Below are 27,338 nucleotides of genomic sequence, written 5' to 3'. Positions count from 1 at the left end.
TTTCTCAGCCAGAAGATGGTGAATCTGTGGAACTCTTTGCTGTAGAAGGCTGTGGAGGCCAATTCAATGAGTGTCTTTAAGACAGAGATAGATAGGTTCTTGATTAATAAGGGGTTATGGGGAGAAGGCAGGATAATGGGGATGAGAAACATATCAGCCATGATTGAATGGCAGAGCAGACTCGATGGGCCGAATGGCCTCATCCTGCTCTTATGTCTTATGGTCTTAATGTGGAGGTTCTAGCAGCATGATTTGTTCTCTTGATCCGCCACCTTCCCCTGAGCGTTCACTGGGAGCTACCTACCTCACTACCTCTGCTTCCAATGAGGTGATTCGGTCGCCTTGATCGGTAGCCATCTTTTTTAGCTCCTGCACCATCGCATCCTGCGCCTCCAGCCGCCACTCTGTCTTCTCTAGGGCCGCCTTCAAGGGGGCCAGGGCATCTGCGATCACCACCTTCACCATCATCTCCTTCTTGTTCATGTCCCTGTGTTTAAGGAATTCCTGTGTTCGGAACTCCATCGATGGACTTATTGGCAGGCAGTCCAGCATGGGTCTCAACTACCTGGCTCATCCAGCTATGTCCGGCTCCATCTTGCTCCGTGTGCCCACCGCCTCAACTTTACTCTCCTAGCTCTTGCTTAGTTTGCCAATCTTTCGGTTGCTTGTTTGAGGTTTCTTTGAGGGCATCTTCTTTGTGTCCATGGCATTTGTGGAGGAGGTTGGGGCGGAGTTGTGTTGGCTTAGTGGCCTATTTTCAGGCTAAATGTGCCAAAATCCAAGATTCTAGGAGGAGAGGCACCTTTCCTGTGACTGCTCAGCACACCCCACCACCCACCAGAAGTCTCCCTTACCAAGTTTTCATATCTTGAGAAAGTCAAGTAATCTATGAAGGCTGCAATCAAAGGGTTCTACCAGAGATGGTAGCCGTTCAGTGCTTTAAAAAGTTGGTCATCGTTAGTTGCTAAGGGGGGGGGGGAGTGAGATAAGGGAGAAGGGTGTTGGCAGGGGGTCTTTTCGTGTGGGGGGGGGGAGGATTGGAGGGATGATTTGGGTTATTTGTTAACATTCTATTGTTATGTATAAAATTGCTAATGTTGAATCATTTTTTTTTGGGACAACATACACTTTCACAAGAGCTTCAGCTGGACATTGTCACTCACTTTCAGTCTCCTCCCAATGCGGGTTAGCACAGAGAACCTTTAGGAACATAGAACAGGATCAGGACTTTCAGCCCCTCAAGTCAGTGCTGTGCTGTCATTCAACAGATCATTGCTGATCTGTATCTTAACTCCATCCACCCACCTTCCTTCGGAACATAGGACTTAGGCGCCAGAGGAGGCCATTCAGCCTTACGAGTCTATGCCATCATTCAATAAGATCATGGCTGAAACATACTCACCTTTGCTGTCTGCTCCCCATAACCCGAGACTCCCTTGGATTTCAAAAAATTGTCCAACTCTGAACTGAGTAAACTCAATGGCCCAACCTCCACTGCTTCATGGAGAATAGAGGTCCACACACTGACGACCTTTGAGAGCTTAAATTCTCCTAATCTGTCTTAAACGAGTAACTTCATTGAAGCCTACTTGTGACAATAAGCAATTATTATTATTATTAATAAACTGTCACCAGTTCTAGTCTCAGTCACAAGGGGAAACATCCTCGTGGTATCTACCTATCAAATCACGATATGTTTCAATGAGATAACCTGGCATTCGTCTAAACTCCATTGGGTATAAACCCAACCTGGTTGACCCTCATTCCAGGAATGAGGGGCGCGATTCTCCGCTCCCCACGCCGTGTGGGAGAATCGCGGGAGGGCCCCCCGACAAATTTCACGCCCCCCCCCCCCCAGCTCACGCCGACTGGCGATTCTCCGACCCAGGTGGCCCGAGCGGCCTGCCGTTCGCGACCGTTTCACGACGGCGGCAACCACACCTGGTCGCTGCCGTCGTGAAACGGGCGTGAAATGCCCGTTTTGTGGCTTGTAGGGGGCCTGGTGGGGAGTGAGCACCACGACTGTGCTATGGAGGGGACAGGCCCGTGATCGGTGCCCACCAATCGTCGGGCCATGTCTCAACGGGACGCACTATTTCCCCTCCGCCGCCCCGCAAGATCAAGCCGCCACGTCTTGCGGGACGGCTGAGGGGAAGATGGCCACTGCGCATGCGCGGGTTCAAGCTGTCAGCGTTGTGACGTCAGCCGCGCATGCGAGGGTTGGAGCCGGCCAACCTGCGCATGCGTGGCTGACGTCACATAGGCTCCGCCGTCGCGTCATTCTCGACGCGCCAGCCAGCGTCAAGGCCCCGCGGCCGAGAATAACAGAGCGCCGCTTCTAGCCCCCCGGGTGGGGGTGAATTCAGTGCGAGGAGCGGGCTCCGAGGCCATTGTGAACTCGGCCGAGTTCACGACGGCCTTCACGATTTTCCGCGGGAGCGGAGAATCGCGCCCGAGATGAGTGAACCTTCTCTATACTGCCTCTAATACAATTACATCTCTTTTCTAATAAGGAGACAAAACCTGCACAAAGTATTTCAGAGGTGGTCTCATCAAGGCCCTGTACAGGGCAGGATGGTGGCGCAGTGAGTAGCACTGCTGCCTCACGGCGCCGAGGTCCCAAGTTCAATCCTGGCTCTGGGTCACTGTCCGTGTGGAGTTTGCACATCCTCCCCATGTTTGTGTGGGTTTTTCCCCATACAACCCAAAGATGTGTAGGGTATGTGGATTGACCACACTAAATTGTCCTTTAATTGGAAAAATGAATTGGGTACTCTAAATTTATATTTAAACAAAATCAAGAACCTGTCCAGCTACAGTAAAACTTCCCGACTTTTATATTCCATTCCACTGGAAACAAATGCTAAAATACTGTACCTGTGAATACCCTGAACCATCAACAATCTGTCACTCTCAGTTTTGAAATTTCCAACTGGTTGTCAGCATCAACAGTTTTTGGAGGAGAGAGTTGGAGTCTTCTACTATCCTGTAGATGAGGAATTGCTTCCTGTCATCCGCCCTCAGCACCAGACTCTAATTTTCACTTGACGCCCACTTGTTCTAGATTCATCCCACCAGAGGAAATAATTTCTCTGGCAGGATTACCAGGCCACGGGTGGGAACAGAGGTGGATAGTGCCCGGAAATGCTGGTGTCAGCTAGTGTGCTCCTTTCCAATGATGTTCCTAATGCTGATAATTTGAGAGGAGGCTGGTTGAGGACTGGCTGGGCTGCTCGCACCCATACGTCATGTAGTTGATTAAGCTGCTTAACAACTTTATGAACCCCAATTAAAAGATGTCGACTGGAATTTTCAAGTTGGCCTCCAGTTTTTCATACTGGCAGTGAGCGATTAAATGCTTGAAGGTGGGCTTCCAGACAGTCTTGCCGAGCTTCTTCCCTCCCCCACAGTGGTGGGCTGGCTGAAAAATCTAATTTTTATTTAAACCTATCAAAGGTTTGGTGAGAGGGTACCGCCACGTTGAGGCGTTTTCCCTATTCCTTAGCATCCAGTGAGCAGCACGGTAGCATAGTGGTTAGCACAGTTGCTTCACAGCTCCAGGTCCCAGGTTCCATTCCTGGCTTGGGTCACTGTCTGTGCGGAGTCTGCACGTTCTCCCCGTGTCTGCGTGGGTTTCCTCCGGGTTCTCCGGTTTCCTCCCACAGTCCAAAGATGTGCGGGTTAGGTGGATTGGCCATGATAAATTGCCCTTAGTGTCCAAAAAAAGTTTAAGTGGGGGATACTGGGTTTGGGTTTTAATTCTATAAAAAATTCTATTGATCTTGCTGGTCCTGTAAAGCCACGTTTCTGATTGGCTATCCAGCTTGGAGAGTCCGCCCGCCACCTTCCAATTAAGTGGACACTTAAGTGAAAATCCCAATGAGCAACCGTTTCCTCCCAGAATCCGTGCCAATTTCTGTTTTCCACTGGGAGGAAAATCCAGTCTTCTCTATCGACCGTATTGTCGAATCCATGATAAGCAGAACGCATAGACGATGTTAGAAATTAAAGAGATGGTTTATTCAAATACAGTTACAATACTCCTACACTCCCCAAGGTCTCCTTCCCCCCACCTGCAGCTAGGCCAGCGTTTGTATACGGCTCAGGCTTGTAAAGGGGACCCCCACCCCCTAAAAGGGGAAATCCTGCCTGCCTGTCTCGTATTCCAGGTAGATCATGATAAATCATGTGGTCCAGGATCCTGGGGCCTCCATTGGGATTATAACGCGTATCAAAACCTTTATACATCTCAAACACTTCAAGGAGATCACTGTATAATGTTCTGTTTTCAGTGCAGTTGAAGCCTCATCTCTGTAAACTGTACTTGTCCCCAGTATCATTCTGCTAAATCTGTGCTGCATCCCCTCCAAGGTCATTAGGGTTATTGGACAAGTAACCCAGATGTCTGGGTTAGTGTGGTGAATGTAATATATAGATATATATGATAATTCACACTGTCTTTGTAAGCGCAGTAGCGCTATCCTACCACTAGGGGGAGTAGCTCTGGGAGTACTCAGGAACTTGTACAGGGCTCCACCCTTGGCTCCGCCCACGACTCCTCCCCCTAGTGCAGCTGTATAAATACCCTTGTCCAGAGTCAGCCTGAGTTCACTAAGAGTTCATCAACGGGTAACAGGCTGGCTCCGAAGTAAGTCGATTAAAGCCTAGATTCATATCGGAAACACGTGTCTGATGAATTGATGGTTCCATCAATTTAATCGACTTAAGAACAGTAAAGATCGATCATGGAATCGGCCCTCAAGCCTGGACGCCTGGAATTCGACCCACAGGATGCAGAGGCTAAAGAACTCTTCTCCCACTGGATCCGGTGCTTCAAGGCCTACCTGGCAGAAGCGAGCACAGCCGAAACGACAGAGGATCAGAAGCTAAGTCTACTGCACGCGAGGGTGAGCCACAGAATCTCTACGCAACTAAACTCGGCCAGTTCATATACTGCGGCGCTAGCAGTTCTCGATAAAATTTATGTAAGGCCCATTAATGAAGTTTACGCTCGCAATGTGTTCACGACTCGCCGTCAGCGGCCTACAGAATCACTCGCCGAATTTCTAAGGGAACTCAATAAGTTGTCCAATGACTGTAATTACCAAGCGGTTATCGCGGCTGAACACAGGGAACTTGCTGTACGCGATGTTTTTGTAGCGGGCCTCAGGTCTAACTATGTGCGCCAACGACTGCTGGAAAAGGGGGCCCAGGACTTAGAAATGACTGTGGAAGCTGCTACCACGATGGAGGTCTCCTTCCGCAGCCTTAACTCGTTCCCCGCGGACCAATCATGGGCCCCCGACCAGCGATCCCCCAGGCCTCTGCTACGCGGCCGCCCAGCCACCATGCTGCCCCAGCCAGCCACTATGCTGCTCCAGCCTGCCATTTCTGCGGCCAGAACCAGCATCCGCGGCAGCACTGCCCGGTCCTGCAACGCGACCTGCAGCAGCTGTGGGCGAAAAGGCCATTACGCAAGAGTCTGCCTCGCTAAAAGGGCCCCAGCTTCCAACTCCCCAGTGACTCGAAGTAATCGCTCCCCTCACTCGCAGGCCCGCAGGGCCCGAAACGCTGTGGCCTATGCCCTGACTCCACCCCCTCCAGCCACGTGCGATCCATGAGGGCTGCCATCTTGGACGCCATCTTCCTCGCCGCCCACCACGTGCGATCCACGGGCCCGATCAGCATCTCCGTGCTCGGACAACTCTGCGGAAGAATTCGAATTCGACTATGAACTCAGAGGGCAGTAATCGCGGGGCCACGCCAGCACAGCTGATCGAGCCGCTGACTACCCGCAACTCAGCGCGGTCACTCTGGACCAGTCACGACCAAATAATCTACGAAACCCGATGGCAGAGGTCCATATCAACGGGTGCAAAACGCCATGCCTCTTCGACTCCGGGAGCACGGAGAGCTTCATACATCCAGACCTGGTAAGACGCTGTTCGCTCCCCGTTTTCCCCGTGCAGCAAACTATCTCGCTCGTTTCAGGCTCCCATTCGGTCCAGATCCAGGGGCGCACCGCCGCGACACTCACAATCAGAGGCGCTAGCTACTCGAAATTCAAACTCTACGTTTTGCCTTCATGTTCGACAACTCGCAAAGGGGCAAAATTAAAAATGACAAAATTCTGAGGTGGAGGATCAAACTCTCTACCTACAATTACGATATTAAATATCGACCCGGGAAGCTCAACGAGCCTCCGGATGCCCTATCCCGCGGGACAAGCGCCAGCGCGCAGATCGATCGATTAAAAGTCATCCACAATGACCTCTGCCACCCGGGGGTCACCCGACTCGCCCACTACATCAGGGCCCGAAACCTGCGGAGTGCAAACCGCACTTCTATAGACCAGACAGGGCCCACCTGGTTAAGGCTTCTAGGGCCTTTGAACGCCTCGCGATTGATTTCAAAGGGCCACTCCCCTCAACTAACAAGAACGTTTACTTTCTAAACGTCGTAGACGAGTTCTCCCGTTTCCCATTTGCTATCCCGTGCCCCGACATGACCTCCCACACAGTCATTAGGGCCCTGCATAGCATCTTCACCCTGTTTGGTTTCCCCAGCTACGTACACAGCGACCGGGGTTCGTCCTTCATGAGCGACGAGCTGCGTCAGTACCTGCTCGACAAGGGCATTGCCTCGAGCAGGACTACCAGCTACAACCCCAGGGGGAACGGGCAGGTGGAAAGGGAGAACGCGACGGTCTGGAAGACCGTCCTACTGACCCTCCGGTCTAGAAAGCTCCAAGTCTCCCAGTGGCAGGAAGTCCTCCCAGACGCGCTCCACGCTATTAGGTCCCTTTTGTGCACGGCGACCAACCAGACCCCTCATGAGAGGCTCTTCATATTTTCCAGGGGCACTATCACGGGGGTCTCACTTCCGGCATGGCTGAGGACGCCGGGCCCCGTACTTCTGAGGAAACACGTCAGGGCGCACAAAACTGACCCCCTTGTTGAAAAGGTGCGCCTGCTCCACTCCAACCCCCAGTACGCATTCGTCGAGTTCCCTGACGGCCGTCAGGACACGGTATCCCTCCGGGATCTGGCACCCACCGGATCCAGCGCCCCCTCTACCCCCACAGAAGGACCTCTCACCCTACACCCCATGCTGCCACCCCCTCGCGCTCCCGAGCCCATGAGCTCACTCCACCAGTTCCGCGCCCCCGCGCCGGCCAGCCCCCAGTCCCCGGTCGAACCAGGAGAGTATGAAGCTCGGATACAACCCTCCCTGGAGTCCGCCATCGTACCCCAGCACACAACACCCATCCAGCCACCGCAAGAGGCTGCAACCTCGGTGCTCCACAGATCACACCGGACAATTCGACCACCAGACAGACTGACGTTGTAGGCCACCACCCCCACCGGACTTGATTTTTGCAGGGGGTGAATGTAGTGAATGTAATATATAGATATATATGATAATTCACACTGTCTTTGTTAGCGCAGTCGCGCTATCCGACCACTAGAGGGAGTAGCTCTGGGAGTACTCAGGAACTTGTACTGGGCTCCACCTTTGGCTCCGCCCATGACTCCTTCCCCTAGTGCAGCTGTATAAATACCCTTGTCCAGAGTCAGCATGAGTTCACTAAGAGTTCATCAACGGGTAACAGGCTGGCTCTGAAGTAAGTTGATTAAAGCCTAGATTCATATCGGAAACACATGTCTGGTGAATTGATGGTTCCATCAATTAGTAACCAAGAAAATGAAAGTTTGAATCACAAGAGAAAAGTTTGTGAACAAACACACATAAGGAGCATGTTAAAAACTCCAAGCCAAGTAAATCACTCCACTCACCTGAACAGGTCACTCCAATGTCCTCGTTGTGTTTGCAGCTATTCCCCACCTGGGGGTTGGCAGTGCACTGATCGAGGGACATCTCGCTCCCATCACACCTCACATCTTCCAACCAGATGTCCCCAGTCCCCTCCCCATAGGTGGCATTTTGTGTTACTGACAGGGCTGACCCACAATTCAACACTCTGCAGACCACGCTCGCTGCATTAGAATCCCAGCCATTTGCGCAGACAGTTCCCCAGCTGGAGTTACGATAGACCTCAACTCTCCCGGAACACATGTTCGGACCATTCACTAGATGTATGGGCACTGGACCTGGAATACAGATAGGTACACGGTTACTTAGGAACAGGAGGAGGCCAGTCAGCCCTTTGTATTACTGCCGTTATTCAATTACATCATGACTGTATATCTTTACACATCAAAAGTAAAATACTGTGAATGTTAGAAATCTGAAATAAAAACAGAAAATACTCAACAGGTCAGGCAGCATGTGCCAGGAAAGAAAAATAGACTTAGCGTTACCAGCCGATCACCTTTCTTTAGTATTGGAAAATGTTAAGAAATGTAACAGGTTTTAAGCAAGTAAATCTGATAATGTGGGGGCATTGGGCCTGGAATAGGGACGGTTAAAGTGATTGGAATTGACTGATCTGTGAATGGTGTCATCAGCTGGACATTGCAGTTTAGGTGTCAGTCTGGACAAATATGAGTTAATATCGAGAATATTAAGAGTTTAGGAACAGTAGCAGTTCAGTCATCATCTTGTGTCTCTACTGTCATTCAATTAGGGCATTACTGAACTGTATCTTAACTTGATCTACCTGCCTTGGTTCCATCACCTTTCATATATTTTCGCAACCAAAATGTATGAAAAATGTAATACTGTGGATGTTGGAAATCTGAAATAGAACCAGAAAACGCAAGAGATTCTCAGCAGGTCAGGCAACCTCTGCACAAAGACAGAGTCAATATTACAAGTCGATTACCTTTGAAGAGTATTGGTAAAAGCTATAGGTGATATGTTTTAAGCAAGTGAATCAGGTGAGAATAGACTAGGAACAATTTATGGTCTCTAGTTGTCTTCTCTTCACCATGGACATCAAATGTCTGCATTTTGAGTCCCCCAACAGAATGGACTGAAGGCTCTCCATTTCATCCTTGAATGGAGGCCCAAGCAGTTTCAGAGAAACTTTGGAAATAGGAGAGGAATAGGCCATTTGGCCCTGCGAGCCTGCTCCATTTAAGATGATCATGGCTGATCCCGCATCTCAAAACCATGCACCGCCGCTCTCCCCATACCCCTCGACACCTTTTGAATCTAAAAGTCTATCTATTTCCTTCTTAAATATATTCAGTAACCTGGCCTACACAGCCTTCTGTGGTAGATGATTCCATTGGTTCACCACCCTCAGACTGAAGATGTTACTCCTCATCTCAGTCCTGAATGGCCTACCCCTTGTTCTAGAACCGTTCCAGCCAGAGTAAACAACATCCCTGCGTCCAGTTTGTCCAGCCCTGTTAGAATTTTCTAAGTTTCAAGTACCCTCTCTTTCTTCAAACTTCCAGTGAATATAGACCTAGCCGATCCAATCATTTCTCATATGATAATCCTGCCATCCTACAAAATAGTCCGGTTAACCTTCGCTGCATTGCCTCTGTTATGACCCCCTTGGGAGCCAAGGACTGTGCTCCATTCGATTTCCCCCTCACACAGCTGAGTATGAACTACCCCATTATTTGGAGGCGGGATTTCCCCTGGAAACTGCTCTGTATAAAAACCCTGACCTGGATGCAGGTCAGGGAGGATGACCATTCGGGGAGAGGAGTAGTAATTTTCATGATTCTGTGTATACCAGTCGTTCATTTCTACCCGACCATGTGTTCCTGTTGTCTCTCTTGATCGGGTTCCACAGCCTCCATGGAAAGTATATCCTTTCTTAGTTAAGGAGACAAAACTGCACATAGTACTCCAGGTGCGGCCTCACCAAGGCCCCGTATAGCTGTAAAAAAACATCCTTGTTCCTGTACCCAAGTCCTCTTGCAATGAAGGCCAACACACCATTAGCCTTCCTAACTGCATGCTGCACCTGCATGTTTGCTTTTCGTGACTTATGTACTTGGGCAGCCAGGCCCCTCTGCACGTCAGCATTTCTCAATCTATCACCATTTAAATAATAATCTATCAGTCTGTTTCTCTGTCCAAAATGGATAACTTCACACTTATCCATCTTATACTGCCTCTGCTGAATATTTGCCCACTCACTCAAATTGTCTAAACCACCTTGAAGTCTCTTAACATCCTCCTCACCACTCAATTTCCCACCAAGTTTCATGCCATCAGCAAACTTCAAATATTACTTTTGGTTCCCTCATCCAAATCATTTATGTATCTTGTGAACAGCTGGATCCCAAGTACTGATACCCACGGGAAACCATTAATCACTGTCTGACACTTTGAAAAATACCCATTTATTCCAATTTGTGTTTTCTGTCTGGGAAACAAGTCTCAATCCATCATTTACCTTTTATAAGTCCATGTTGACTTTGTCCATCAACCGCCACCCACTGCAGTTTGCCTGACTATGTTCTCATCTTGAACAACATCTCCTTTAATTCAACTCACTTGAGTATTGATGAAAAATCACATTTTGTCAAAGGTTTTCGACAAAATAGTTTATTTTAGCAATGCTCATGTTCCGTACTGCCAAACATCTATTTGTAATCCTGAGACAGAGATTAACTTGCTTGCTTCACATGAATGGTACTGTATTGCTGTGGATAGCCACATGGGTTCAAGCTATGCTTGTCTTTTTGTGGGATATATGCAACACCTTGGGCTGTATTCATTGTCCCACCACGTCAGATTTCTGGTTCAGCATGCCGGCGGGATGCTCTGTTTCGCCAGCTGGTCAATGGGGCTTCCCATTGCGGAGCAGCCCCACGTCGTCGGGAAACCCCTTAGCTGCCGGCAAAACGGAGAATCCCGACGGCAGAGATTCCAGCCCCCTTTGTTTTAGGCCCCTTCCCTCATCTCTTTTCTCTGGTGACTGTATCGGGGCTGTTTCCTGTTGTTGCTCTGAACTGGAACATTTCCTCAAGATTTGTTTCCAAATCCCATCCTTCTCTCACATTCACATGGTCGAACTCTGATTCTTTTCTTACCTAACTTCTCTGCCCCATTTGTTGGGATAGGTTATCAATCATTTTTCAGTATAAGGCCATTGATTTGCACAGACACCATGAAAACCCTTTGTTACAGCCTACTTCCTGCAAGAATACCATTCCATTCTCTATCGCCAGGGTTTTGATAATGTTACCTTCCATACCTGCACTTCTGATTTGTTTTTGCTGTTCCTCAACCATACATTCCCCCCCCCCCCCCCCCCCCCCCCCCCCCCCCCACCCCAGTGACAGGGCCACTGAAATTTCATATACCATTTCCTGCACTTTTCCTCCCTCCCAAAACCATTGCAGGATTCCCTTGTCATCTTCATCTTCCACAGCAGTCTCCATATTCAATGGATCATAGAATCCCTACAGTGCAGAAGGCCATTCAGCCCATCGAGTCTGCATCAACCCTCTAAAAGAGCACCCTAACCCACTCCCCACCCTATCACCATTACCCCACCTTTGAACACTACGGGGCAATTTAGCATGGCCAATCCACTTAACCTGCGCAACTTTGGACTGTGGGAGGAAACCGGAGCACTCAGAGGAAACCCATGCAGTCATGGGGAGAATGTGAACTCCACACAGTCAATCGCCCGAGGTCAGAATCGAACTAGGGTCCGTAGAGCTATGAAGCAGCAATGCTAATCACTGTGCAACTGTGCTGCCCTTTTTTTTAGTTGAGTTTAAATTCCATCACCTGCCGTGGTGGGATTCAAACCCGAGTCCCCAGATCATTATCCTGCGTCTCTAAATTATTGGTCCAGCGACAATACCACTATGCCACCACCTCACCGTTGCCTGAGAAAAGTGCCACTGACTATGAAGCAGGAAAAGGGCTATTTTACGTGCATACCAGTTAGTGCCGGAAGCGTAATGAAGGTTGTAGACCTTCAGGAAATGGCCTGACCAGACGTACCTGGAATTTGAAAGCAACTTGCTTTTGACCAGTGGGTGCAAACACCTGAAACAAAAGGCACTGACAAGAACCTCCTCAGGACATTTCTCCTTAAGGAGTTTTAAAATTCTATACCCTTCCCAATAAGAACACACATAGGGGAGCAGAGGAACTGGGGCCTGGCAGGCAGTCACACTGGCTGATGATTATGAGCTAATCCATAAACCCATGTACTGGAAGAGATCCTTCCATAGACACCCCGCAACCAACTGGAAAGGATAGAGGTGGGAGGAATGGTAGAAAACTGAACACCCGGGAGAGAAAGGTCATCACTTCCAAATTCCTCCTTTTTTAACATTCCAGAGGGGCTGTCCTCTCCACAATCCCAATGCACCTTTCTATCCAAGTGCAGGAGATGTAACACATGCTCTTTTACCTCATCTCTCCTTATTGTCCATGACCCCAAATACTGCTTCCAGATGAAACGACAATTTATCTTTACTTTGTTAAACTGGTATAAAATACTCGGTGCCAACAATATAGTCTCTACTACACTAGTAATACCAAAAGCAGATTGCGTGACCGTTTTCTGGAGTGGCCCTTCAATCTGTAAGTATGATCCTGAACTTTTGATCATCTATCATTTAATTCTCCACCTTACTCTTACATTGGCCTGTCTACCCTCAGTCTCCTGCAGTGTTCCATCGAAGCTCAATATGAACTCGAGGAATAGCACCTTTTGATTAGCCACTTTACAACCTTTCTGACTCAACACTGGGTTTGACACATTCTGATCATAACCTCTGACCCCATTTTGTTTACTTCTTCATGATTGGACAGGGATTCTAGAGCTCTGGTTGAGTATTCCAGAACCCTGTGCTAGTAATTCAGAAGACTGGCCTGATAATCCTGCGCTGGAATCCTGCGCTGGGAATACACAGGCCCCATGAAGTCTCTCGGCACCAGGTCAAACAAGGACAAGGAAATTACCTGCTGATTATAATACATCATCCTCCTTCAGCTGATGAATCAATACTCCTCCATTTTGAACACCACTTGGAGGAAGCACTGAGGATGGCAAGAGTGCAGAATGTATTCTGGGTGGGGAACTTCAATGTCCATCACCAAGAGTGGCTCGGTAGTGCCACCACCAATGGAGCTGGACAGAACCGAAAGGATGTAGACTAAGACTACGGCAGGTGGTGAAGGAACCAAAAGGAGAGAAAAACATACTTGACCTCATCCTCACCAATCTGCCTGCCACAGATGCATCTGTCCATCGGTGAGAGGGACAACCGTACAGTCCTTGTGGAGATAAATCCCATCTTCACATTAGAACATAGAACATACAGTGCAGAAGGAGGCCATTCAGCCCATTGAGTCTGCACCGACAAACTTAAGCCCTCACTTACTCCCTATCCCTGTAATCCAATAACCCCTCCTAACTTTTTTGGTCACTTAGGGCAATTTATCATGGCCAATCCACCTAACCTGCGCATCTTTGGACTGTTGGAGGAAACCGGAGCACCCAGAGGAAACCCACGCAGATACGAGGAGAACGTGCAGACTCCACACAGACAGTGACCCAAGCCTCAAATCGAACCTGGGACCTGGCGCTGTGAAGCCACAGTGCTACTCTTCCAGTGGAGCAGGCAGAGAGGGGAGCGATTTTTTGCGAAGGAGAGCTGAAAGTCAGCTGAATTTTGTTTTTAACTTACTTTTTTCGGAGTTGTTTTTCTTTCAGAGCAGCAGGAAACTGGAAGTCGGCTGTGGGGAGTTCTGGGAAGGTTTGTAGTACATGTTGCTCAGAAGGGAAGTGGGAGGAGGATTAGAGCATTAGTCATTGGGGACTCCATAGTTAGGGGGACAGATAGGAGATTTTGTGGGAACGAGAGAGACTCGCGGTTGGTGTGTTGCCTTCCAGGTGCCAGGGTCTGTGATGTCTCGGATCATGTTTTCGGGATCCATAAGGGGGAGGGGGAGCAGCCCCAAGTCGTGGTCCACATAGGTAGTAAAAGGGATGGGGATGTAAGGCAGGTATTCAGAGAGCTAGGGTGGAAACTTAGAGCTAGAACATACAGAGTTATTATCTCTGGGCTGTTACCCGTGCCACATGCCACATGCTAGCGAGACGATGAATAGGGAGAGAGAGCAGTTGAACACGTGGTGACAGAGATGGTGCAGGAGGGAGGGATTCAGATACCTGGATAATTGGGGCTCATTCTGGGGTAAGTGGGACCTCTAAAATGGGATGGTCTACACCTGAACCAGGGGGGCAACAATATCCTGGGGGGGGGGGGAGATTTGCTAATGCTCTTCGGGAGGGTTTAAACTAATTCAGCAGAGGGATGGGAACCTGAATTGTAGCTCCAGCGTACAGGAGGTTGAGAGTAGTGAGGTCATGAGTAAGATTTTGAGATCACAGGAAGGTGGTTTAAAGTGTGTCTACTTCAATGCCAGGAGCATCCGGAATAAGGTGGGTGAACTTGGTGGGTTGGTACCTGGGACTTCGATGTTGTGGCCATTTCGGAGAAATGGATAGAGCAGGGACAGGAATGGAGTTGCAGGCTCCAGGGTTTAAATGTTTCAGTAAGCTCAGGGAAGGTGGTAAAAGAGGTGGAAGTGTCGTATTATTAGTCAAGGACAGTATTATGGTGGCAGAAAGGACATTTGATGAGGACTCGTCTACTGAGGTAGTATGGGCTGAGGTTAGAAACAGGAAAGGAGAGGTCACCCTGTTGGCAGTTTTCTATAGGCGTCCGAAAAGTTCCAGAGATGTAGAGGAAAGGATTGCAAAGATGATTCTGGATAGGAGCTAGTAGACTACTAGACTAGACGGGATTGAGGTTCATATGGAGGAGGTGTTAGCAATTCTGGAAAGTGTGAAAATAGATAAGTCCCTTGGGCCGGATGGGATTTATCCTAGGATTCTCTGGGAAGCTAGGGAGCAAATTGCAGAGCCTTTGGCGACATTGTCATTGTCGACAGGAATAGTGCCAGAAGACTGGAGGATAGCAAAAGTTGTCCCCATGTTCAAGAAGGGGAGTAGAGTCAACCCCGGTAACTATAGACCAGTGAGCCTTACTTCTGTTGTGGGCAAAGTCTTAGAAAGGATTATAAGAGATAGGATTTATAATCATCTAGAAAGGAATAATTTGATTAGGGATAGTCAACACGGTTTTGTGAAGGGTAGGTCATGCCTCACAAACCTTATTGAGTTCTTTGAGAAAGTGACCAAACAGATGGACGAGGGTAAAGCAGTTGATGTGGTGTATATGGATTTCAGTAAAGTGTTTGATAAGGTTCCCACGGTAGGCTATTGCAGGATATACGGAGGCATGGGATTGAGGGTGATTTAGCGGTTTGGATCAGAAATTGGCTAGCTGTAAGAAGACAGAGGGTGGTGGTTAATGGGAAATGTTCAGCCTGGAGTTCAGTTACTTGTGGTGTACCACAAGGATCTGTTTGTCATTTTAATAAATGACCTGGAGGAGGACATAGAAAGATGGGTGAGTAAATTTGCAGATGACACTGAAGTCGGTGGAGTTGTGGACAGTGCGGAAGGATATTGCATGTTACAGAGGGACATAGATAAGCTGCAGAGCTGGGCTGAGAGGTGGAAAATGGAGTTTAATGCAGAAAAGTGTGAGGTGATTCATTTTGGAAGGAGTAACAGGAATACAGAGTACTGGGCTAATGGTAAGATTGTTTGTAGTGTGGATGAGCAGAGAGATCTCGGAGTCCATGTACATAGATCCCTGTGATGCGACCAGCAATTCACTCGAGACAAGAGTAGAAGTAAACCGTGGCTTTAATCAACTTAGAACAGTGCCTGCCTGCGACTGATCCAATACTGAGAACTGCCTACAGGTCGCCTGCTCTTTATACCTCCCTTCAAGGGGAGGAGCCATGGGCGGAGCCCATACATGCCCCAACCTGTTCCCCTATGGATAATGCCATACAATGGCCCATAGGAGAAGCCCACAAGGGCAACAGCATAGCACAGATACAAATACAAGGGCAACAGCACAGATACAAATACAATGGTGGATTATTGGCATAATACATTCACCACACCCTGAAAGTTGCCACCCAGGTTGATAGGGTTGTTAAGAAGGCGTACGGTGTGTTAGCTTTTATTGGTAGAGGGATTGAGTTTTGGAGCCATGAAGTCATGTTGCAGCTGTACAAAACTCTGGTGCGGCCGCATTTGGAGTATTTGCAGTTCTGATCGCTGCATTATAGGAAGTAATGTGGAAGCATTGGAAAGGGTGCAGAGGAGATTTACCAAGATGTTGCCTGGTATGGAGGGAAGATCTTATGAGGAAAGGTTGAGGGACTTGAGGCTGTTTTCATTAGAGAGAAGGAGTTTAAGAGGTGACTTAATAGAGGCATACAAGATGTCAGAGGATTAGATAGGGTGGACAGTGAGCGCCTTTTTCCTCGGATGGTGATGGCTAGCACGAGGGGACATATCTTTAAATTGAGGGGAGATAGATATAGGACAGATGTCAGAGGTAGGTTCTTTACTCAGAGAGTAGTAAGGGCGTGGAATGCTCTGCCTGCAACAGTAGTGGACTCACCAACATTAAGGGCATTTAAATGGTCATTGGATAAACATATGGATGATAATGGAATAGTGCAGATGGGCTTTAGATTGGTTTCACAGGTCAGCGCAACATCGAGGGCCGAAGGGCCTGTACTATGTTCTATCCATTTGTGCTACCGTGCTGCCCCAATTTGATGATACCCTCCATGGTGTTGTGTGGCACTACCACCATGCTAAATGGGATAGACTCCAAACAGATCTAGCAACTCAAGACTGGAACCCATAAGTTGCTGTGGGCCATCAAAAGCAGCAGCAGAATTGTACTCAGCCTGCAACCTCATGGCCCAACATATTCCTGACTCTTACCATTACCACCAAACCGGGGAATTAACCTTTTTCAGTGAAAAGTGCAGGACAGCATGCCAGGAGCACCAGGCATTCCTGAAGATGAGGTGTTAATCTAGTGAAACTATAACACAGGACTAATTGCATGCCAAGTAACATATGCAGCAGAGCTTAGCAATTCCACAACCAATGTATCAGATCTAAGCTCTGCAGTCCTGCCACATCCAGTAATGAATGCTGCTGGACAATTGAACAACTCACTGGAGGAGGAGGCTCCACAGCACTGTAGGTTTACCTACACTTCAGGGTTCAAGAAAGCAGCTCACCACCTTCTCAAGGGCAACTAGGGATGGGCAATAAATGCTGGCCTAGCCAGCAGGGCCCACATCCTGTAAATGAATAAAAATAAAAGAGTTCTGAGCTGGTAAATCAGTGTCAAAAAACAAGAACTTCAATTTCACTAAGTCTGCTTCTGAACTAAGGAACAGGTTAAATCCACTGACCTGAACAGTTAACTCCAGCATCCTGGTTGTGTGTGCATTTTGTCCCCAGCTGTGGGTTGTCAGAGCATTGGTCGAGGGCAGGCTCTGTCCCATCACAGCTCACATTATGAGTCCAGATGATCCCAGTCCCCTCTTCATAGTAGGCATCTCTTTTTGCAGACAGGGCTGTCCCACAGTTCAACACTCTGCAGACCACATTCGCTGCGTTTACATCCCAGCCAATGTCGCAGATGGTTCCCCAGACAGACTTACGATAGACCTCAACCCGTCCAGAGCACATGTTAGTACCATTCACCAGTCGTATGGGTATAGGACCTAGAGATGGAAATATGGTTAAACTGTTGTGCGTTACCTTGACTCCCACTGCAGTCATTAACTGAACGTTTTAGCCCAAGTATCAGATTCCTCGCACCGCTTGGAAAGGTAGTGGAGTAGTGGTATTGTCGCTGGACTAGTAGTCCAGAGACCCAGGATAATGATTTGGGGACCCGGGTTCAAATCCCACCACGGCAGGTGGTGGAATTTAAACTCAATAAATATCTGGGATAAAAACCCACCTCGTTCACGAATGTCCTTTGGGGAAGAAAATCTGCCATCTGGCCTGCATGTGACTCCAGACCCACAGCAATGCCCTCTGGAATGGCCTAGCAAGCCACTCAGTTGTATTCAACCACTATGAAAACCCCAAAATGAAATGAAACCAGATGGACCACCCGGCACGCCCCAGGCACAGAAACGACAACGGCAAACCCAGCCTACCAACCCTGCAAAGTTCTCCTTACTAACATCTGGGGGCATGTGCCAAAGTTGGGAGAGCTTTTGCACAGAATAGTTAAGCAAAAGCCTGACATAGTCATACTCACAGAATCATACCCTCCAGACAATGTCCCAGACAGCACTATCACCATTCCTGGGTATGACATGTCTCACCAGCAAGACAGACCCAGCAGAGGTGGCGGCACAGTGGTATACAGTCAGGAGGGAGTTGCCCTGGGAGTCCTCAACATTGACTCTGGTCCCGATGAAGTCTAATGGCTTCAGGTTAAACATTGGCAATGTCCACCCTATCTAATCCTCTGATCTCCTACTGACAACCACGTACCAGCCACCAAAAGCTGATGAATCCGGTTTCCTCATGTTGAACACCACTTGAGGAAGCACTGAGGGTGGAAAGGGTGCAGAATATGCTGTAGATGGGGAACTTCAATGTCCATCACCAAGAGTGGCTCAGTAGTACCACCACAGAGGAACTGGCTGCGTCCTAAAGGACATAGCTGATAGCCTGGGACTGAAGCAGGTGGTGAGGGAACCAACAAGAGGGAAAAGCATACTGAGCCTCATCTTCACTAAACTGTCTGCTGCAAATGCATCTGTCCAGGATAGTATCAGTAGAAGTGGCCACCGCAAAGTCATTGTGCAGACAAATTCCCGTCTTCACATTGAGGATACCCACCATCGTGTTGTGTGGCATTAATACCATGCTAAATGGCATAGACTTTTATCAGATCTAGCAACTCAAGACTGGGCATTCATGAGGCACTTTGGGCCATCAGCAGCAGCAGAATTGTATTCAACCACAATCTGCAACCTCATGGCCTGGCATATCCCCCACTCTACCATTACCAGCAAGCCAGGGGATCAACCCTGGTTCAGTGAAGAGTGCAGAAGAGCATGCCAGGAGAAACATCAGGCATACCGCAAAATGAGATGTCAGCCTGGTGAAGATATAGAGAAATACAGGACAGAACAGGCCCTTCGGCCCACGATGTTGTGCCAAACTATTGTCCTAGGTTAATCATAGAATTTTGGACACTAAGGGCAATTTATCATGGCCAATCCACCCAACCTGCACATCTTTGGACTGATGGGAAGCTAGATGGGAAACAGCACGAGCAGCAGGAAACAGACAGAGATACACGATTCCGCAACAAATGCATCAGATCTAAGCTCTGCAGTCCTGCCACATCAGGCGTGAATGGTGGTGGACAATTAAACAACTCACTGGAGGAGGAAGCTCCACAAATAACCCCATCCTCAATGATGGAGGAGCCCAGCACATATGTGCAAAAGTCAGGCTGAGGCATTCGCAACAATCTTGAGACAGAAATGCTGAGTGGATGATTCATCTCGGTCTCTGCTGGAGGTACATAAGACATAGGAGCAGAATTAGGCCATTCGGCCCATCGAGTCTGTTCCACCATTCAATCATGGTTGATACATTTCTCATCCCCATTCTCCTGCCTTCTCCCCATAACTCCTGATCCCCTTATTAATCAAGAACCTATCTGTCTCTGTCGTAAAGACACTCAGTGATGTGGCCTCCGCAGCCTTCTGAAGCAAACAGTTCCACAGATTCACCACCCTCTGGCTGAAGAAATTCCCCCTCATCTCAGTTTTAAAGGATCGTCCCTTCAGTTTCAGGATGTGGCCTCAGGTTCTACTTTTTCCTACTAGTGGAAACATCTAATCCACGTCCACTCTATCTAGGCCTCTCAATATTCTGTAAGTTTCAATAAAATCCCTACTCATCCTAAACTCCAATTAGCACAGACCCAGAATCCTCAACCGCTCCTCATATGACAAGCTCTTCATTCCTGGGATCATTCTTGTGAACACCCTCTGGACCCTTTCCAAGGCCAACACATCCTTCCTCAGATACAAATTGCAAAACTGTTCACAATACTCCAAATGGGGTCTGACCAGAGCCTCATACAACCTCAGAAGTACATCCCTGGTCTTGTATTCTAGCCCTCTCAACATGAATGCTAACATTGCATTTGCCTTCCTAATTGCCAACTGAACCTGCACGTTAACCTCAAGAGAATCTTGAACTAGGACTCCCAAGTCCCTTTGTGCTTTTGATTTCCTAAGCCTTTTCCCATTATGAAAATAGTCTATGCCTCCATTCTTCCTACCAAATTGCATAACATCACACTTTTCCACATTGTATTCCATTTGCCACTTCTTTGCACAATTTCCTAGCCTGTCCGCCTCCTGCAGCCCCCCTCCTTCCTCAATACTATCTGTCCCTCTGCATATCTTCATATCATCTACAAATTTAGAAACAGTGCCTTCAGTTCCTTCTTCCAAATCGTTAATGTACATTGTGATTGGCTGTGGTCCCAGCACCGACCCCTGAGGCACACCACTAGTCACCGGCTACCATTCTGAAAAATACCTTATTTATCCCCACTCTCTGCTTTCTGCCAGTCAACCAATCCTCTATCCATGCCAGTATCTCCCTTAACACCAAGGGCTCTTAACTTATTTAACAGCCGCCTATACAGCACCTTGTCAAAGGCCTTCTGGAAATCTAAATAGATCACATCCACTGTTTCTTCTTTGTCTAACTTCCTTGTTACCTGCTCAAAGAACTCGAACAGATTTGTCAGACATGACCTCCGCTTGACGAAGCCGTGCTGACTCAGCCCTATTTTATCATGCACTTCCAAGTACTCCGCGATCTCATCTTTAATAATGGACTCTAAAATTTTACCGAAGTCAGGCTAACCAGAACCGGCGTATAATTTCCCGTCTTCTGCTTCCCTCCTTCCTTTTTAAAAAAATTTAGAGTACCAAATTATTTTTTTTTCCAATTAAGGGGCAATTTAGCATGGCCAATTCACCCAACTTGCACATCTTTGGGTTGTGGGGGTAAAACCCACGCAGACATGGCGAGAATGTGCAAACTCCACACGGACAGTGACCCAGGGCTGGGATTCGAAACCGGGTCGTCAGCGCCGTAGTCCCAGTGCTAACCACTGCGCCACATGCTGCCCAGCCTCGCTCCTTTCTTAAACATTAGCCATTTCCCAGTCCTCTGGGACCCTCCCTGCCTCCAGTGATTCCTGAAAGATCACCACCAATTTCTCCACAATCTCCTCAGCTATCCCTTTTAACCCTGGGGTGTAGTCCATCCGGTACAGGTGATTTATCCATCTTCATACCTTTCACTTTCCCCAGAACCTTCTCCTTAATGATGGCCAGTACACTCACCTCTGCCCTGATTATCCTGGCGCACTGGCATCCCACTGGTTCTTTTCCACTGTGAAGACTGATGCAAAGTAACTAATCAGTTCCTCTGCCATTTCTTTGTTTCCTATTATTACTTCTCCAGCCACATTTTCCATGGGACCAATGTCTATTTTTGCCTCTCTCTTACCTTTTAAATATTGAAAAAAAATCTTGCTATCTTCTTTTATATTATTTGCTAGCTTACACTCATATTTCATCTTGTCCCCCCTTATTGCTTTTTTAATTGTCCTCTGTTCGCTTTTAGAGGCTTCTCCATCCTCTGGCTTCCCACTAATCCTCACCACCTTGTATGCTTTTTCTTTTTGCTTTTATGCCGTCCTGACTTTCCTCGTCAGCCATGGGTGCCCCGTCCTCCCCTCAGCATGTTTTCTCCTCTTTGGGATGAATTTCTGTTGTGTCTCCCGAATAATTCCCCCAAACTCCTGCCATTGTCGTCCTACTGTCTTCCTTCTGGGCTCCCCTTCCAATCAACTCTGGCCAGCTCCTCCCTCATTTCTTTGTCGTTACTTTTATTCAATTGGAATACCATTACATCTGAGTCCAGCTTGTCCCTCTCAAACTGCCTGGTAAATTCTATCATATTGTGGTTACTGCCTCGTATGGGTTCCTTCATCTTAAGTTCCCTAATCAGGTCTGCCTCATTGCACAGGTCCCCACATCACAGATGTCAGTCTTCAGCCAATACGATTCACTCCAAGCGATATCAAAGAATGGCTGAAGGAACTGGATACCGCAAAGGCTTTGGGCCCTGATAATATTCCGGCATTAGTACTGAAGACTTGTGCTCCAGAGCTTGCCGCACCCCTAGCCAAGCTGTTCCAGTACTGCTACAACGCTGGCATCTACCCAGCAATGTGGAGAATTGCACAGGTGTGTCCTGCACACAAGAAACAGGAGAAATCCAACCCAGACAATTACTGCCCTATCGGCCGACTCTCCATCATCAGCAAAGTGATGGAAGGAGTCATCAACAGCGCTATCAAGACTTCCGGTGGCGGCAATGCGGAGCAAAGCCGCACGTTCGGTAGCTCCCGCTAAAAACGGACTTTGGGGCTCTTTTCAGGGCCCCCAACGGAACTTCGACGACGAATCCCGACGTGGGAAAGGGTCTGGAGTAGATCCCTAAGGTCCTATGGTCCGGACCTGGAGTGGGGTGAGAGGAAAAATAGTGGAAGCGCCCCTGTAAAAGCGGGGGAAGAGAAACAAAATGGCGGCTGGCAGAGCCCTCGAGGAGCTGAGGCAGTGGGCGCAGGAGCAGCAGGCGACTCTGCTGCGCTGCTTCCAGGAGCTTAAGATGGAGCAGCTGGAGTCGCTGAAGGCTACCACCAAAGAGCTGATGGAGACTCAGACAGCCCAGGGGTCCGCAATCCGGGAGCTCCAGCAGCAGGCCTCCGAAAGGGAGGATGAGGCCGTGGCCGTCGCGGGGAAGGTGGAGATGCACGAGGCGCTCCATAAAAAGTGGCAGGAGCGGTTCGAGGAGCTGGACAACCGGTCGAGGCGGAAAAATTTACGGATCCTGGGCCTCACGGAGGGGTTGGAGGGGTCGGACCTGGCGGCCTATGTGGTCGTTATGCTGAACTCGTTGATGGGAGCTGGGTCCTTCCAGGGGTCCCTGGAGTTGGAGGGGGCCCACAGAATTCTGGCTAGGAGACCCAAGTCTAACGAGCCGCCGCGGGTGGTGTTGGTGCGGTTTCACCGTTTCGTTGATCGTGAGTGCGTGCTCCGGTGGGCCAAGAAGGAGCGGAGCAGCAAGTGGGAGAACACGGAGGTGCGGATCTTCCAGGACTAGAGTGCAGAGGTGGTGAAGTGGAGGGCCGGGTTCAACCGGACGAAGGCGGTGCTCCACAGGCGGAGTGTGAAGTTTGGCATGTTGCAGCCGGCGCATCTGTGGGTCACCTACAAGGACCGGCACCATTATTTTGAGTCCGGAGGAGGCGTGGGCCTTTGTGCAGGCCGAGAAACTGGACTCAAACTGAGGGTCAAAGATGGGGGATTTTGTATGATCATAAGACCATAAAACATAGGAGCGGAAGTAAGGCCATTCGGCCCATCGAGTCCACTCCACCATTCAATCATGGTTGATTTCGTAATAATGTAATAATTTCATGTAATAATTTCATGATAATGTAATTGTGTTTAATTTTTGCTCTGGGGGGGGGGTTCTCTGTTTAATGCAAGATGTGTGTTGGCTTTAGGGTGGGTGGGGCAATGTCGTTATGTCTTTTTGTATGGGTCTGGTGGACGGGTTCTGGCAGGGAGGTAAACTGGGAGTGCGGGGAGCTGGTGGTGGGGACTGGCAATGGGAGTTGCCCTAGAGGAGGCGGGGTTGGGCAGGGTGAAAGCGCGGGCTTTTCTCTGGTTTCCCGCGCTGAGGGATGATGGGGGCTGGGTCGGGGCTGAGAAGTGTGGGCCGTTGCTGGCTGTTATTTTCCCGCACAAGAGCGGGGGGGGGGAGGAGGAGGAGGAGGGCCTGCTGATGGGCACGAAGGAGGAGGAGTAGTCCCACGTGGGGAGGAGTCGGAGGTATGGCGGGAGTCGCCGGGGTCAGCAGAAGTTAGCTGGCTCACTGGAGTGCAATGGAGGGAGGGGCGCGGATAGGAGGGGTCCTAGCCTTTGGGGGGGGGGGGGGGTACCGGGTTGCTGCTGAAATGGATGGCCAGGAAGGACTTGGAGGATGCAGGGGGTGCTGGAGGGGGGGGGGGGGAGTTGCCGCCGTGGGGAACTGGCAGAGCGGGGGACGCTGGCCAGTGGTGGGCAGGGGATGGGTTATGGCTAATCGGCAGGGGAGGGGGGCAGGGAGCCATCTGATCCGGCTGATAAACTGGAATGTGAGGGGGCTGAATGGGCCGGTCAAACGGGCCCGGGTGTTTGCGCACTTGAAGGGGCTGAAGGCGGATGTGGCCATGCTCCAAGAGACACACCTGAAAGTGGCGGACCAGGTTCGGCTGAGGAAGGGATGGGTGGGCCAAGTCTTTCATTCAGGGCTGGATGCGAAGAATCGGGAGGTGGCGATCCTGGTGGGAAAGAGGGTGTCGTTTGAGGCGTTGAGGGTGGTGGCTGACAGTGGCGGGAGATATGTGATGGTGAGTGGTAAGCTGCAGGGGGACGATGCGGGGTTTATGCGGCGCATGTTGGGCTGCATTCCGGACCTGGAGGTGGGGGGCCTGATCGGGGGGGGACTTCAATACGGTGCTGGGTCCCCCATTGGATCGATCCAAGTCCCGGACGGGTAGGAGGCCAGCGGCGGCTAAGGTGTTGAGGGGATTTATGGATCAGATGGGAGGGGTGGATCCCTGGAGGTTTGCGAGGGCAAGGGCCAGGGAGTACTCGTTTTTCTCCCACGTGCATAAAACTTATTCGAGGATTGATTTTTTTTGTCCTGAGCAGGGGGCTGGTTTCGAAGGTGGAGGATGTTGAATACTCTGCCATTGCCATTTTGGATCATGCCCTGCACTGGGTGGACCTCGGGGTGGGGGAGAAGAGGGACCAACGTCCGCTCTGGCGCTTGGAGGTGGGGCTGCTGGCAGATGAGGAGGTGGCCGGGAGGGTTCAGGGTGTATTAAGAGGTACCTTGAGGCCAACGATAACGGGGTGGTCCGAGTGGGGACGGTCTGGGAGGCATTGAAGGCGGTGATTAGAGGGGAGTTGATTTCCATCCGAACCCATAGGGAGAGGGGGGAGCAGAGGGAGAGGGAGAGACTGATAGGGGAGATGGTGAGGGTGGATAGGAGCTATGCGGAGGCTCCGGAGGAGGGATTGCTGGGGGAGAGGCGTAGCCTTCAGGCCAGGTTCGACCTATTGACTACCAGAAAGACGGAAGCTCAGTGGAGTAAAGCACAGGGGGCGGTGTATGAATATGGGGAGAAGGCGAGCAGGATGCTGGCACACCAGCTCCGAAAGCGGGACGCAGCCAGGGAGATTGGGGGAGTGACGGATAGAGCTGGGAAGGTGGTGCGGAGGGGGGTAGACGTTAATGGGGTCTTTAGGGACTTTTATGGGGAACTTTACCGGTCTGAACCCCCGGTGGAGGGAGGGGAATGGGGCGCTTCTTGGGCAAGCTGCGATTTCCAAGGGTGGAGGAGGGGCAGGGGCAGAGGGACTGGGGGCGCCAATTAAGCTGGAGGAGCTGGTTAAAGGGATAGGGAGCATGCAGTCGGGGAAGGCGCCGGGGCCGGATGGGTTCCCGGCTGAATTTTATAAAAGGTAAACGGACCTGTTGGGCCCCCTGTTGGTCCTGACCTTTAACGAGGCAAGGGAGGGGGGGGCTTTGCCCCCAACTATGTCACGGCCGCTGATTTCCTTGATCCTGAAGCGGGACAAGGACCCTCTGCAGTGTGGGTCATATAGGCCGATCCCGCTGCTAAATGTAGACGCCAAGCTGCTGGCAAAGATCTTAGCCACAAGAATAGAGGATTGTGTGCCGGGGGTCATTCACGAGGACCAGACGGGGTTTGTGAAGGGAAGGCAGTTGAATACTAACGTATGAAGGCTCCTCAACATTATTATGATGCCGGCTGTGGAAGGGGAGGCGGAGATAGTGGTGGCATTAGAGGCGGAGAAGGCCTTTGATAGGGTTGAGTGGGGGTATCTGTGGGAGGTGTTGGAAAGGTTTGGGTTTGGGGAGGGGTTTGTCCGTTGGGTGAGGTTGCTCTATGAGGCCCCGATGGCGAGTGTAGCCATGAATAGGAGGAGGTTGGAGTACTTTCGGCTGTATCGGGGGACGAGACAGGGGTGTCCCCCTTGCTCTTTGCATTGGCAATTGAGCTCCTGGCCATGGCGTTGAGGGAGTCAGGGAACTGGAGGGGCCTGGTGCGGGGTCGGGAGGAGCATCGAGTGTCGCTTCATGTGGACGACCTGTTGCTGTATGTGGTGGACCCGGTGGGGGGGATGCCGGAGGTGATGAGGATTCTCAGCGAATTTGGGGGCTTCTCTGGGTATAAGCTGAACCTGGGCGAGTTGTTCGTGGTGCACCCGGGGGATCAGGAGGAGGGGATTGGTAGGCTCCCACTGAAGCAGGCAGGGAAGAGCTTCATGTACCTAGGAGTCCAGGTGGCTGGGAGGCCCTGCACAAGCTCAACCTCACAAGGTTGGTGGAGCAGATGGAGGAGGAGTTCAAAAGGTGGGATATGTTACCGTTGTCACTGGCGAGGAGGGTGCAGTCCGTTAAGATGACGGTGCTCCTGAGGTTTTTGTTTCTGTTCCAGTGCCTTCCAATCCTTATCCCGAAGGCCTTTTTTAGGAGAGTGAACAGGAGTATTACGGGATTTGTGTGGGTGCATGGGACTCCGAGGGTGAGAAGGGTGTTCTTGGAGCGGGGCAGGGATAGGGGGGGCTGGTGCTGCCCAACCTCTGTGGGTACTATTGGGCTGCCAACGCAGCAATGGTGCGTAAATGGGTAATGGACGGGGAAGGGGAAGCATGAAAGAGGATGGAGATGGTGTCCTGTGTGGGCACAAGCCTGGAGGCGCTGGTAATGGCGCCGTTGCCGCTCCCTCCAACGAGGTATACCACGAGCCCGGTGGTGGCGGCTACCCTCAAAATCTGGGGGCAATGGAGACAACATAGGGGAGAAGTGGGGGGCTCGATGGAGGCCCCGATACGGGGGAACCATCGGTTTGTTCCAGGGAGCATTGATGGCGGATTTCTGGGCTGGCACAGGGTAGGGGTTAGGAGGTTGAGGGACCTGTTTGTGGAGGGGAGGTTCGCGAGCTTGGGGGAATTAGAGGGGAAGTTTGGGCTCCCCCCGGGGAACATGTTTTGGTACATGCAGGTTAGGGCGTTTGCCAGGCGGCAGGTGGAGGGGTTCCCCTTGTTGCCCCCACGTGGGGTACGGGACAGGGTGCTCTCGGGGGTTTGGGTTGGAGGAGGGAGGATTTCGGACATATACCAGGTAATGCAGGAGGTAGATGAGGCCTCGGTGGAGGAACTGAAGGGTAAATGGGAAGAGGAGCTGGGTGAGGAGATTGAGGAGGGGACGTGGGCAGATGCCCTGGAGAGAGTGAATTCTTCCTCTTCCTGTGCGAGGCTTAGCCTCATACAGT

At 50.2% G+C, this 27,338-nt stretch overlaps 1 protein-coding gene across 3 annotated transcripts in view; it reads right to left on the bottom strand.

Annotated features, from left to right (window-relative positions):
- The window catches only part of LOC119963342, a 320,297-nt gene that overhangs the window by 92,638 nt on the left and 200,321 nt on the right, over positions 1-27,338 (bottom strand). For all 3 annotated transcript variants that reach the window (XM_038792342.1, XM_038792344.1, XM_038792343.1), the window contains 2 exons: positions 17,263-17,577; positions 7,797-8,111 (listed from right to left, as the gene is read on the bottom strand). In XM_038792342.1, the coding sequence (XP_038648270.1) occupies positions 7,797-8,111; positions 17,263-17,577 (630 nt within the window). The remainder of the gene's footprint in view (positions 1-7,796; positions 8,112-17,262; positions 17,578-27,338) is intronic.

This window comes from Scyliorhinus canicula, chromosome 3 (assembly GCF_902713615.1).
Source record: "Scyliorhinus canicula chromosome 3, sScyCan1.1, whole genome shotgun sequence".
Taxonomy (NCBI): domain Eukaryota; kingdom Metazoa; phylum Chordata; class Chondrichthyes; order Carcharhiniformes; family Scyliorhinidae; genus Scyliorhinus; species Scyliorhinus canicula.
The sequence above is the reverse complement of the archived record's forward strand: the minus strand, read 5'-3'. Positions and strand labels throughout refer to the sequence as shown.